Raw genomic sequence first — 14763 nt, 5'->3', positions numbered from 1 at the left:
AGGTGCAAGACGGCAACCGCAACGCACTTGACCCCAAAAGCCAGGCCATTCAAAGCAAGGTGTGGTGGCGGCGACGCTGGGGCTGAAACTCGGTGGGCAGGATGACAGTATCGGGCTTTCCAAAAGGATGGTGACCCTCCTCTGGCTATGATGTGACAGTTACCCGGGCAGCACTGCTTTTTACAAGTCTCAGCTACAGGATGGCTGCTCTGAAGGCAGGGTGGTGGTGCCATTATTCCTCTGCTGAGGATTTCCTTTGGGGGTGGTTGTGGAAGAGACAATGTCTTCGCACGGAGGCATCCACCCTGGCTGACTGGATCCCCTCGGGGCCTGAGGCAGGCACCGCCATAACACCCGGCTGACCGTGGCCAGGAGGGAGGGCCTCCGCCTGGCCTTTCCAAGGACAGGACCTACCGCCCCCTGAGATTCTAACATTAGGCATTTCATGTGAGGTCTAGGGCAGGTGTCAGGCTCAGGGATTCCTGCCTTCAAGGTCTTAAGCCTGTTCCCATAGCACACAGAGATGAAGACAGAGGACCAAGGCAGGTCCCTAACCAGGCCGAGGCCTCCCTATATGTCTGTTTGCTCCCTGAACTTTAAAGGAATAGCAAGTTTGAGGAGGAGCAGATTCAGCCGCTGAGTAACCAATCCTGACTTTCTAAGTGACTAAGGACACCATGTCTCCAAGATTCGAAAACGCTCAGAATGAGTCAGTTAAAAACACAGGAGCCTCTGCTGACTAAGCGGCCAGGCGAATGAGACGTGGGCAAACCTATCTTTATTGTGACATGAACAGCAGAGGCAAGGAAGGCACAAATCCTCATTCGGCTTCTGCTCATGCCCACTCCAGGATGAAGCAGACAGCTGGCAGCACACGTGTAAGGTGAGGCCCCCAGGAGACAGGAATTAGCCTGCGTGCAGGCCAGGAAGCCAGGTAGCAGGGGGCCCGTGGAGAGAGCCAAGGGGAGTAAATGCCAAGGGAAGGAAGGAGGAGGTTTTCCTCCATAACATAGACGTTAACCCTGGAAATCCAAACAGAAACACAAAAGGAGGCCACAAAGCGGGTGGGGAAAGGCCAGCTTGAGTGCATCTAGAGCCTGGGGGGTTATCAAAAGATGAAATATGTTTTGGGGCACCCGGGCGGGGCTCAGTCGGTTGAGCTTCCGACTTCGGCTCAGGTCATGATCTCACGGTCTGTGAGTTCGAGCCCCGCGTCGGGCTCCGTGCTGACCGCTCAGAGCTTGGAGCCTGCTTCGGATTCTGTGTCTCCCTCTCTCTCTGCCCCTTGCCTGCTCATGCTCTGTCTCTCTCTGTCTCAAAAATAAATAAACATTAAAAAACATAAATTTTAAACAGATGAAATATGTTTTCCTTCTTCAATCTGTGGGTGTTTCCAGAAGATCTCGGACTGCGTGGAAGTCTCATTACACATTCCATAGTACCCAGTTTACTCATCTTATCTTATTTTAATGGCCACTCCTTCGGAGCGCTAAGCCAAGGCCACATTATGACTTTGGAAGACATTTTAGGGACGTGTTGCTATAAAGACAAATAGAATCTTTGACCCTAAAAGTGATTTTAAAAGAAATCCAAACATTTTCACGGACTCCCAAAAGTACTGTGAGCACTAGACTCTGTGCTTTCTGGGCCTCATGGCTCTCTGCAACCATGCTACCTACTTATACATTCCACTCAACAAATATTTACTGAACACCTACCATACATCAGGCATTTTTAAGGCAGTGAAAAGAAACACAGCTCCTGCCTTCACAGAGTTTGTATTTAGAGGGAGACGACAGAAATAAACTAACGAGTAAATATATATCGGATGGTGAAAAGTAATACAAGAAACTTAAATCAGTGTAGAGGGGATATGGAGTCAGGGGGTGGGACTGATAGTTTTTGTGGGCTGGATGCATAAAGCCTCACTGATAGGTTGATCAGGTGCCACATGAGCAGAGACCTGAAGGATGGGAGAAAATGAGCCATGTGGACACCTGAGGAAGAGTGTTTCCGGTCAAGAGAGCAGTCAGTGCAAGGGCCCTGTGGCAACAGCATGCCTGGTGCGTGCAAGAACAGCAAGGAGGACAATGTGGCTGAAATGGAGGGCGTGTGCTAGCAAGAGTGGGAGGCAAGACCATGGAGAGGTAGCAGAGACTAGAGCCCTTCTCTCTGGATGGCCAGGAAGCTGACGGAAGTGTTTTGAGAGAGGAGAGCCATGGTCGGTCTTACTCTGACATGGCACCCAGCCCATGCATCTGTTTATCGTCTCTGTCTTTGAGATTCCATCCTGTAGCATGCATCATCGGTCACTTCATTATGGATTTCCATCTCCTCTACAGAAATCAATGCTTGTCTTCACAGAGTGGCTCAAACCCCACTCACTTGCGTCCTACAGGAGACAGGTAGGAACGGAGACGACCTGGCTTCCTTTGGCCGGTCCCTGTTAAACCTGACTGGGTATTTCTCCTATCTTTTCTTCTGTGAAGAGAAACTAGTGGACATTTTATACCCTACAGGATGTTTATTTGCTACCACTCAGGAATTTGGGAAAAGAAAGCGGCCTTGAGAAATGTCAACTCTCTTTGCCAAGCCCTTAGCAGAAAAGAGGAAATGAAATGGCTTCTGAGAGGGTTTCAATTGGACCTCAAAGCACCCCAGTGCCCTTAATTTGCTGGACTTTATCAGTAGGTGACAGCAGCAAATGCACCTCCTTATGTCAAACAGCCACAGAACCCCCCCCCCCGCCCCCCACCACCAGCCAAAGGTTATTAGCAAAGCCACATGGTAGAAAATTCTATGCCAACAATGTTTGGGGCTTGATATTCCCTGATTAATGACATTCTTGGAGTTTATTTCAGCTTGCTGGCTAAAGAGAACAATAATAGGAAAAATATTCCCGTTACCCACAATAAATATATATTTGCCCAATTTTAATGGAATGCTTTCAGAACATCTGATATCCACTAACACACAAATGATTGCAGTAGACTGGTTGCAGAAATGGCCTTGCTTGTCCACTCCCTCCTGATTCTGTATCTTTGAAATGTGATTTTACAGATCCTGTCATCAAGAGGTGAAGTGTCTTTCTCCACCCTCGTTTCCGGGCCGGCCCTGTGGCTTGCTTTGGGTAAGAGGATGCGGTAGGAAGAGATATTGTGCCAATTCTCAGACTAAGTCTTAAGAGACTTAACATACTTCCGTCCTCTTTGTTGGAACCCTGCCACCGACATGCACAAAATCCCAAATAGTCTGCTAGATACCGAGAGACTGTATGGATCAGTCAGGTCTGTCATTTCAGCTGAGGCACCAAAGATACAAGAACTGTAAGATTAGCCAAAGCCAATTACCCAAGCTGGAGCTACTAGAGGGGGCCCAGCTGAGACGACCCTAAATGGCCAACCACAGAACTATAAGCGAAATAAGTGGCCATTTAAAGCCCGTAAGTGTTAGGCTATTTTGTTATACAGCAATGCCTAACTGATACAATGACTCACGTTACAGTGATGTCACTATGATTTTCTAACGCGATTTATACCCTTCATCCGTACTTTGCCGTCTGAGCCCCAATCACAGCTTTGCGAAACACTACACCCTATGGCAAACCATTCTTCAGTAATTACAAAGGGATGACTTACAAGACCCCTTGAGCATGATGCTTTGGATACTTTCAGTACGTGCTCCCCAATCCATGATCTACTGCTATACAACTTTTCACTAAAAACACATCACCACCCTCCTGGCACGTGGGGATCGGCCTGTTGGTTCCACACGTTAAGGAGGGAAAGACCACGAGGCAGCCAGTCTGAATTGTCCCTTACCTGCTGCATCCCTCTGGCCTGCTGGACGCAATACTGGAAAGCCACCGGCAAACAGATCTCCCAGGGCTGGGGGTGTGCTTCCGCCTCGAGAGTTTGCAGAACCTCCTCCTTCTTTGTTGCCTCCCTTAGAACCTTTGCAGAGAAGAGGCAGGTGGGTGAGGACTTGTGAGCAGAGCTGAGCCGCCAGTTGTCATCCCGGGCCCGTGGTCCAGCACCGCCTGGGGCAGCCTTCCCGTTCGTTCCCCCACCTCCAGCCTTCCCCTTCTAGTGGGCATCATTCCCAAACGCCCTCTGCCCAGATGCCCCGCAGACTCCTGCAGCTCGTGCTGTCTGCTGTTCCCTCTGGACCTGACCACGCAACTGACCATCAGCAGCCGAGTACCCTGAAGAGTGGCCGAAACAAAGGGGCCTAAACGCTGCCATTCCGTAGATGCCGGCAGGGGAACCGGCAGCCCCTTTCGAATGAGAACGCTCACACACTGCAGGTGTGGCGCCGGCCCTATTTTCAACTCGACGGTTGTTGTGGGAGGACCAGACAGAGAAAACCCAGAGATTCAGTTCAGCCGGTAATTTTAACTTCTTGTCCACAGAGTCTGGCCCAGAATGGCAAGCAGGAAGTGAAGGTCTGCAATGATTTGTGCTTTGGCATTTTCCTTCTCTGTCTCCCTGGCTCTCACTCCCTGAGCCCCCTAGCCTTCCCTGAATCTTTTCTTCTACAGGAGAGAAAGCTCGTGAAACCCTGGGGGACAGGGGTCACTAATTCCAGCCTTCCAGACGAGTGTGATGACCAACTGTGTACGATGAGAAGACGTTCGGCTTAGGGAAGAGTTCCTAGCACGAAATGTTCAGAGCCTGCAGCTAACTGGCACAGAGAAATCAGGGCACAGTGCCCACTGGTGGATGAATGGGTTTAGATTATTCTGAGTATTCATATACATTTATCTATTCACTGGCATGATTAGGAAACGAGTGTTCCGATCAAATGGGTTTGTCTGGTAACTGGGCTTAACCAATTAGATAGCGGGTCCAACTGGAAACTAATTTTTATTGCAACTGCTGAAAATACTCTAAAATAATTTGTCTATCCTTGTGTATTAACACATATAGTTACAGATACTAGATGCAATTATACTTTTAGGACTATCCTTGGGAATTACCATCACGTGCGTCATTGAAAACTACATGAAGACGTAATAAGAGACGGCATTGGTGAATAGTTCTGCATGTATTATTTCAACCTTCAGCAATCTTGATGAAAAAAAGCAAAAAAGCACGTATGATCATCTCCCCCATCTTGTAGATAAGCAGACTGAACCTCAGAGAAATCCCCAGATTTGCCAGGTAGCAGAATCAGGCCTCAGCCTGGATCATCTCTACTCTATACATAGAAAGCTGCAGTCATCTGACCCTAGGAGAGAATTCTGAGTACATCTTTCTCCTCGTGAAAACAAAAACGTGGCATATTTTAATGATGACACTTTAATTTTTCTCTCACTGAGTTTGAGGGCTAGGAGGATGCAGGGTAGGTGATCTTTTGAGGTTATCTCACGGTCAATAAACGCAAAGTGAAATCGCCAGACAGTGGAATATTAGTCAACAGTAAAGCATTGGCACGTGCTATAGTATGGATGAACTTTGAAAACAGCGTGCTAAGTGAAGGAGACAGTCACAAAAGGCCACAGAGTGTATGATTCCATTTATATGAATAGCCCAAAGAGGCAAATCCATAGAGACAGAAAGTGGATTTAGTAGCTGCCAGGGATGGGGGGAGAGGCAGAATGGAAAGTGACTGCTAATGGGTGTGGGGTTTCCTTGTGGAGTGATGAAAACGTTCTGAAACGAGACAGGGGTGATGGCCGCAACCACATTGTGAATGGGTAAATGCCACGGAATTGGACGCTTTGGTGCTTAACACGGTGAATTTTATATTATGTGGATTTTGTCACGGTTAAAAAGAAGCTATCCCACCACGTTTTTGTTTGTTTAGCGTTTGAACAGGGGTAGAAGATACACCATGGATCATCTGCCGACCTGGAAAGGAAGCTCCGACTGTCTCACCCACGTGGCCTGTGCATTGAGCAAGTCTGCTATGGCCCAAAGTGGGTGCTGGGTAACTTCCCTGAGCAGGCCAGCGGCGCCTGGCTGAGCCTCCCATGGCCTGCCCTCGCCTCACAGCAGGCCTAGCCCCGCCGCTCACTTACTCTCAATTTGTGGGGCACTGCGGTCATTGATCTGTGTGACTTTCCGTAGGCGAGTTCCCTGCTGGATATCAGCCAACAGAGCGCTCCGACCTTTGGGGTCTGCCTTTCTCAAGCTGGAAGCGTCTGTACCCACCTGTAAGGGAATGAGAGGGATCCGATTAGAACCGCATGTAATAACACAATCCGCTGTTTGCTAGTATAACTTCCTGCGTCGGCTCCTTTCTGCCTGTAAACGTCTTTCGATTTGCACAGCTTCTTGGGGCTCTCTTCTCTCTGCTGGATGGGATGCAGCCCAATTCATGGATCGCTGGATAAAATAAGATCTTTAACATTTACTCTGTTGAATCTCGTTTTTTTTTTTTTTTAACACTTCCATTTTCGCGTGAGCTGACATGGTAGGGGTCTCCATGGGCTTGTAGAACCAGGGAGCACCAGAAAGAACATATGTAGGTTGGTGGCAAATAAGAGGAGGGGTTGGGTTGTGCTGGAAGATAGAGTCCGGAGGAAACACAGTTAGAAGGTTTATACCATGTGAACCGAGATCTAGTTAAACATTTCTCAAAGCCAGAAACACTTCTTAGCTCTTGCTATTTGGGGGAGGCCATGTGTCTTCGGTGTTTGGCTTAAATAGCACCACTTCAGAGGCCTTTTTTGACCCCCCTCAATCTAAGCAAGGCCACCCGGTCTTCTCTCTAAGGGTACCCTATTCCTTTTTCCTCTGCTAACTTCTATCGCCTGATGTAAACTTGTATTTGTCTCTCCTTGCGGAAAATTTCCATCTGTGGTTACGAGTTGAGGGTTCACCACCTCCAGAGGACTCTGTCAGGAAAAAGACCTTGTTCGTTTTGTTCACAAATTATTTCCAGAGGGTATAACAGGACCTGGCCACAGGTAGGCGCAGCGACTACTAGACGAATGAATGAGCGCGTGAACTAGACCCAGGACGTAGAGTACATTGACCTTGCTTTCAAGGGCATTGTGGGCGTGCCAGGGAGACAGGGCACACGTGCATGGAATTAAGCCATGACATCGTAAACACATGATGCAAGTCCCACAGAGAGGAAGGTCACCGAGAGTTCAGAAGTGGCCATATTTGCCAGGCTGCAAAGGAAGATAAGAGACCTTGAGATGGTCCTCGAAGTAGAGACAGGATTTACAAATCCTTGCTGTAGCCATTTTCCGTTCAGAAAAGGACAATCCAGCTTTGTTGGCTATTTAGTCAGAGACTCTCCAGTGTCACAGACTAGAAACAAAGGCAATTGTGGTTTTAGCTAAAATGTGCTGAGGGTGTTTTTTCACTGGCTGCCTCTACTGCCCTGGTGATGTATCTTCCATGGGCTTTGAAGGACATAAGCTTCAAAGCTGGGTTCTTGCTGCCCGGAAACATGCTTTTTGAACCCTTGAAGGGCGGGGGCTCATGGACAATAGTCAGTAACAGAGCTGAGCAAGGGGCCCCAGCCCTGATGATACACGTTTTTAGAAAGCATTATTAATGCACACGTACAGCAGGGCATTTCTCACACAGCATGCTTTTAAAGTCTATCGATAGAAACCATTAATATCCATAAATCCTTTTAAACTGCCAAGTTTTGAAATCTTTTAGAGTCTCCTCTCATTTTATTTACAAGTAGTTCATGGCAGGAATAAAAGGCCAAGGGAAATATCATGACCCAGTCAAGAGGGTATGAAAACTTTTGCAAAAATCTAGCATCACAGTCTCAGACATGTATTATTTTCAGAGGTTAGGGAGAGAAAGCGCTTTGGAGCTCTCTTCCTAGTTACAAGATAAATAACACAGTGCATTATAATGATAGTCATGGCTCAACTCAGGTGACAGCCTTGGGGATGGCAAGGGTTAGAACGGTGTGTTCTTCTGTTCAAAGAAGTAGCTGGACCCAGGAACAAGCCTTGTCGCTAATAATCCCGCTGTGGGCGAGTGGGTCATCTTATATAATTTTTTTTTCAAATATTTATCTTTGGGAGAGCTCAAGCTGGGGAGGGGCGGAGCGAGGGGGACAGAGGATCTGAAGTGGGCTCTGCCCTGACAAGGTGACAGCAGCTAGCCCGATGGGGGGCTCGAACTCATGAACCACGAGATGGTGACCTGAGCTGAAGTCGGATGCTCAACCAACTGAGCCACCCAGGTGCCCCCGATCATCTCATCTAATTTAAACTTGGTTTTTTAATTTATCACCAAAATGGGGCGCCTGGGTGGCGCAGTCGGTTAAGCGTCCGACTTCAGCCAGGTCACGATCTCGCGGTCCGTGAGTTCGAGCCCCGCGTCAGGCTCTGGGCTGATGGCTCAGAGCCTGGAGCCTGTTTCCGATTCTGTGTCTCCCTCTCTCTCTGCCTCTCCCCCGTTCATGCTCTGTCTCTCTCTGTCCCAAAAATAAATAAACGTTGAAAAAAAAAATTAAAAAAAAAAATTTATCACCAAAATGTATCCCCTACACCCTGATCTTGCCCATCCCAAACTTTTTAGGTGAGGGCTATGAAGAACATTAAGAGCCCTTGGGATAATGACTTTGAGTACCGATTTAGCACAGGCCTCAATATATTCTTGATGATTCCACATGCGAAGATTTTTTGATAAACATTTTCCAAGTCAGCAAGAGGACATGGCGAGTCACATCATGTTTACATGCTACAGTTCAACTTGCGGGACTAAATGGAACATTCCTTCTTTGACTTCTTGGCTTTCTTTCCTGCTGTACTGTCTACCCTGATGATTTTCCACTAGAGGGCTCTCCCTCCCCTGATATGGATAGGGCATCAGTCCGTCCTCTCTGGTGAGGTCCAGAATGAATAACTTCAGGGCTAAGGGGACCATGTAGATTTAGTCTTCATGCGTTTTGCACAAAAGGACATCTAAGGACATATTCATTTGCACACTGAAAACTGTGTTACTCAGTGGCAGCCGTTTCTACGCCATCTGCAATATTTATTAGCAATTCAATCATAATTTGCTTCTTAAAAAACCCTATGAAGTCTTGTTACTGTGGTTACAGGGCACAGAAACAGAAAAGGGAAGATTTCCAAATATTCACTGGTTCTTTTATTCTATGCAAATCCTGGTTATTAGCAACTCACTAAAAATATAATCAACAGAGAGAAAGCCACTCCTGGACACTTGTCCTGTGACAAACATAGCCACCAAACATGTCTCCCTCACCCCACGTGCATGTGCAAGGGTGCACGTGTGTGTACACACACACACACACACACACACACCCGGGTTCCACATAAACCTTTTGTGGACTCAGTTCCCCAGTAGTGAGCTCCAAATGGAATAGCGTGAACCCCAAAAAGATGCCACGTAGCAGAACAGCAATGCCAATTAGCCCATCCCGAGCCGCGCAAAGGCTGAAGAACCCAAGTGAGCCAGTAAGATCACAAAGACAAAAACAAAGACAGTTCTGACCAGGCCAAGGTGGTGAAGTGTCTGTCCTCCCCTCTCGATAAGTTATAAAAGCTTTTGCATGTCCCTTTGTCATCTCAGCAAATGAGTCCATCAGGTTCGAGTGGGGTTTGGGCGGGGGTGGAGGGATGGGGTGGGGGATGGCAGTCCGGCCCAGATCAAAACCTTGAGCTGCATGTCCTGCTGTCTGTCGCTTTGCTGCCACATGCCATGACTGCATCTGTCTGATTCATGCCGATTTCTGTGAGAAACACCAATTAAAAAAACCCCAGCCAGTTAATCCAAATCTGGCAGGCCGTCTGTCTCAAGGATGCTCTAAATCCTATCGTATTCGCACAATGTCAGCCTCGCAGTTTCCTAAAGGTACATTCTCCAATGTGGCTGCTAAACCTAAAATTAGTTCTCGGGTGTCCAGGCACACGGCCTGCCCATTACCTCGGCCCTCAGCCCACTCCCGCCTTCTCCAAACTTGGGGGAAGACAGCTCTCAGCAGCCAGCGTCCTGGGATCCCGTTACCAAACCTGAATCCCCAGGACAGCCAGCACTGCCTCCCACCTGCCATTACCATCTTTATGTGGGAGAACACAGAAAGCCTGGGATCCCAAAGAGAGACACAAAATATTTTCACAGAAAATTAACTGACACAATGTTCCTGACACCCCAAATGTGCATAAGTCAGGCTGTTCCAGAAGGAGGTGTACTGGGATCCAACAGCAGTAGGTCTCGTTTTCAGAAATCCAAATAGGCAATTAAAATCCACAAGCAAGAAGAATGGACCCTCTAACCTCCTTTACTAAAGCCTGGTTTCCTGAACCACTGCATGCAGACCGTGACTGGTCCCTAGAGGACAGAGCTACCTCGCGCAGGGCTACCTCCTTTAACGGGAGGGCTAAAACAGCACGACAGGTCCCAAACGGAGCCACTTGTCCCCAAGAGAGCAGACCAAGACAAAACTGCAGTCTCAGCCCTTCCCAGGAATGTGAACTTTCCCCAGTCGATCTGGAATTATCCTACCAGCACCCATAAGGTAATTTGTGTGATTGATCCCTGCCCTTCCCTTTGCCCTTTGCTTGCCTGAAACATTCCTTTCCTTTGTTTATGACTTCCCTGTCCCACCCTCTTTCTGCCTTTACCACTTGGTATAGCTCCCCCGATCTCCTTTCTATTTGCTCTAAGGGATGCTCCTTGATTCCTGAATCACTGAATAAAGCCAATTAGATCTTTATGTTTACTCAGTTGAGTTTTGTGTTTTAACAGGCGGGAAAGCAGAATTAAAGGCCCCTTCATTGGGGCTCTAGGTGTATCTGTTCCTATTCTCAAGCCCTCAGTGAAGGACATCCCCTGCAGTCATCTCCTCCCCAGGATGACTGGTTGCTGTAGGCTGGCAGCTACCTTCTTGCCCAGGGGCCTGGAGGCCATCTCAGACCCTTCCCTTTTCCTCATTCCCAACAGCTACTCAAGTCCCAAGCTCCTACGGATTCTTCCTGAGTGATCTCTCTGGAACCTGGTTCCTTTTCTGCATCCCTGCAATGCCGACTTAATGCAGGTGATGGCATTCCTCCCAGGCTGCTCCAAAATATACCACTTTGGCATATTGATTATTTTGAATTAAAGGGATATAGGAAATCGCCAATGCAAGGACACTGACCGTCCTTTGTTCCCCTGTTAGCAGGAGATAAATTTCCCATGTGAATAGTATCCTCCTTGTACCAGGAGGAAAGGAGGCACCCTTATCGTCATCGATAGGGAATTCAAGGCTGAGAGGGCTGTGTAAACAAACCTTGTTACTTCTTTTCCAATTAACTACCCCAAGCCTAAACTTCCTTGTCTTGTTGCTTCTTTACAAACATACTGCTGCTTCGTCTAAAAGGTCTACAAGCTGCCTACCTACCCTATGACCCAGCAATAGCACTGCTAGGAATTTACCCAAGGGATACAGGAGTACTGATGCATAGGGGCACTTGTACCCCAATGTTTACAGCAGCACTCTCAACAATAGCCAAATTATGGAAAGAGCCTAAATGTCCATCAACTGATGAATGGATAAAGAAATGGTGGTTTATATACACAATGGAGTACTACGTGGCAATGAGAAAGAATGAAATATGGCCCTTTGTAGCAACGTGGATGGAACTGGAGAGTGTGATGCTAAGTGAAATAAGCCATACAGAGAAGGACAGATACCATATGGTTTCGCTCTTATGTGGATCCTGAGAAACTTAACAGAAACCCATGGGGGAGGGGAAGAAAAAAAAAAAGAGGTTAGAGTGGGAGAGAGCCAAAGCGTAAGAGACTCTTAAAAACTGAGAACAAACTGAGGGTTGATGAGGGGTGGGAGGGAGGGGAGGGTGGATGATGGGTATTGAGGAGGGCACCTTTTGGGATGAGCACTGAGTGTTGTATGGAAACCAGTTTGACAATAAATTTCATATGTTGAAAAAAAATAAAATAAAAGGTCTACAAGCTGCCTGCTTTGGCCACTTTCTTGAATTTCCTATTTCTATGAGCTTCTGTACATTCAAAATAAACTCGTTTCTCTCCCGTTACTGTGTCTCATGTCAACTTAATTGGTACACCAGCCAAAGAACCTAGAGGGGGAAAAAAAAGAAAACTTTCTCACCCCTACACAGGCCACCATCACCTTGGGATTCCATCATCTGGTCTTCATGCCTCCTGTTTTCTTGTTCTCCTCCACTCAGCTCTCCGAATGAACTGTATAAGGGACATGTCACTTGTCATGGCCTTCCCCACCACAAAACTTTCTGCTGGCTCCCCACGGCCCTCAGGATCAAGTTCAAATACCTTCACACTGTGCGAGGCCCTCCACTTCTCCAGCATTCCCTGCTGGAGCTCCCCCCTGGGCCTTTGCTTGAGCTAATCTCTCTGCTCTTTTTACACTTGTCTCTTGGCTATATTCCAGGAGGACTTCTGATCCTGGAAGGCCAGGTGAAGAGTCCTTTTTTGTTCCTAGAGCAACATGCTCACCCTTAGAGCACCTGCCACCCGGATTATGTCACTCTGCTCAAAACTTGCAGTGTTTTTCCATCTCACTTGGGACAAAAAATTCAAAGCCTCCATTAATATGCTCTGCTGGGCTTAACTGCATTTCTGTAAGCTGAGTTTACCTATAAATGCCAGCATTTTCCTACCCACACCAGCTAAGCAGTTCCACTATATGGCAGTCCCTCCCTAACTATAAGCTTTACCTCTGGTGCTTGTTGTGGCAACACTGATAAGTTTGATCGTAATATGAATTCCAAGTTCCTTCAGTAGGGAATAATCGGAAGAAAACAGAAGAATACAAGTTGGGAAAGGAAAGAGTGGCAATAAAGAAATATGGAGAAAGAGGGATCTGAGGCGTGTATCAGCAGGGCCCGTGGGATGGGTTTCAGAGGCAGGGAGTAGATATTGAACTACACCGGAGCCATACATTTAAAAAGGCAGCCGACAGACGGATAGTGGATTGAACGTTGGGCAAAAACACAGCTTTAAATTATAAAATAAAATAAAAAGCTATTTTATCTGCATCCCAGCAAAATGAATCTGTGAGTAGTTTACAGAAGTTGCTGGAGAGAGGGACCCTGAAAAGAGGGCAAACAGAAATAATAGAGCAAACCTGTTGGTTATTAATGTGACTCAATAATATTTAAGATCTGAGTGCCGACTCTGTGCCATTAGATTAGGAGTTGGGGACGCAGTATGGGTGAGACCGCCAGGATCCTGTTGTCAGGGAGTGTGTCTATGTGTGTGTGTGTTTATGTGTGTGTGTATATATATGGTTGTATACGTGTGTACACACGTATTGCATATACACATGCACATATACACATACAGGTATCCTCCACTGTTTGAAAGTCCCCACTACATCACTTTTACAAAAGACCTACATTAGCGCCTACTTTCACTAAATGAAAGAAATCGGAAAAGGATTTTTGCTTCCACGAAGCAAGGTGAAAAGCGAAAACAGCGCGCAGTGCTGGTTTTGCAATAAGCCTTACAGAGGCGGCGTGCACCCCGAGCGGCGAGAACCGCCCCGCCAAGCTCCTTCCTGAGAACCACACTCAGCATCTCAGCAGCAAGCCGCCACAGCTTTGAACTGTGCCTGTGAGCACCTGTGCTTTGTCTTGATTTATTTTGTGTGCCCGTTAGTCAGACGTGTCCTAAGGTATCAGAAAAGCCTAAGAGAGGTTGTATTTGGGGTCTGGGAATGCTCAAAAGTGGCCCTATATACATGAATGGTAATTGGTGCCTCAGTTTACAACATTTTGGCTTACAAAATATTTCAAAGGAACTCCACTTTCGGATAGCGGGGTAAAACTGCATTCTTTGTTATTTATTTTCTGGATGTGATCCTCTGGTCTCCACAACTCAGATCCCAGTCTATTCAAGGCCGCCCTCAGATAATTGCATTTAAGGCACCCATTGTCTGACTCTCCTCAAAGTGCTTCAGTGACTCTCCATTCTGCCCCAAATCAAGGAATCCAGCCACATTCCTCCAAGGAATCTTTCAACCTTCTTTTGTATTTCTCGAGGAATTAACACTGCTCCGGATTTCTCCCGCGTTCCTTTTCTACTTCCAAGGCTCTGCTCGCGTTTCTGCCTCTTCTGGGAATGCACCCCTGGCCCCAGCCCTGCCATACCTCCCAACCTTGTGTTTCTCTTTTAAACTCTATATCAAAACCAAACTTACTTTACAAAATCTTTTTTCTTGGAAGCTTCTCCAAATCAATCTTTTCCTTATATGATCCACGCATCCTCTCCAAAGCACACTGTAATTCTCTATGGCACTACTCAGGTCTTTCACATATTAAAGGTTTAAACAATTTTTTTTTTAAGTTTTATCTTTTTATTTTGAGAGAGACAGAGAGAGAGAGAGAGAGAGAGAGAGAGAGAACATGAACAGGGGAAGGGCAGAGAGAGGGAGAGAGAGAACGCCAAGTGGCCTCCATGTTGTCAGCATGCAGCCCGATGTGGGGCTCAAACCCACGAACTAGGAGATCATGACCTGAGCCCAAATCAAGAGTTAGACGTTTAGCCTGAGTTACCCAGGTGCCCCTCAAATATTAAAGTTTTTGTATACTGTTCTTTCCCCTCATTTATTTATTTACCTTTACTCTGGGATTCCATTCACATGACGTTCTAGAAAAGGCAAAACTAGAGACGAGGTCAAGGTAAACATATCAGGCATTCTTTGGAGCAGGGAGGCCCAATCGGTGACACATTTCCCAGATACTTCGATGACAGACAACTGCCTTTACGCATCTGTCAAAACCCACAAACTCTTATAGCGTAAACAGTAAACCGTATGGACGCAAATAAAAAT

The 14763-nt window shown here is 47.0% G+C and overlaps 1 protein-coding gene across 1 annotated transcript in view; it reads right to left on the bottom strand.

Annotated features, from left to right (window-relative positions):
* The window catches only part of WIPF3 (WAS/WASL interacting protein family member 3), a 52091-nt gene that overhangs the window by 20790 nt on the left and 16538 nt on the right, over nucleotides 1–14763 (bottom strand). The window contains 2 exon segments of the mRNA XM_045496399.1: nucleotides 3822–3953; nucleotides 6023–6208. Of these exon segments, the coding sequence (XP_045352355.1) occupies nucleotides 3822–3953; nucleotides 6023–6208 (318 nt within the window).

This window comes from Leopardus geoffroyi, chromosome A2 (assembly GCF_018350155.1).
Source record: "Leopardus geoffroyi isolate Oge1 chromosome A2, O.geoffroyi_Oge1_pat1.0, whole genome shotgun sequence".
NCBI lineage: Eukaryota > Metazoa > Chordata > Mammalia > Carnivora > Felidae > Leopardus > Leopardus geoffroyi.
This window is presented reverse-complemented; position numbering and strand designations above follow the sequence as displayed.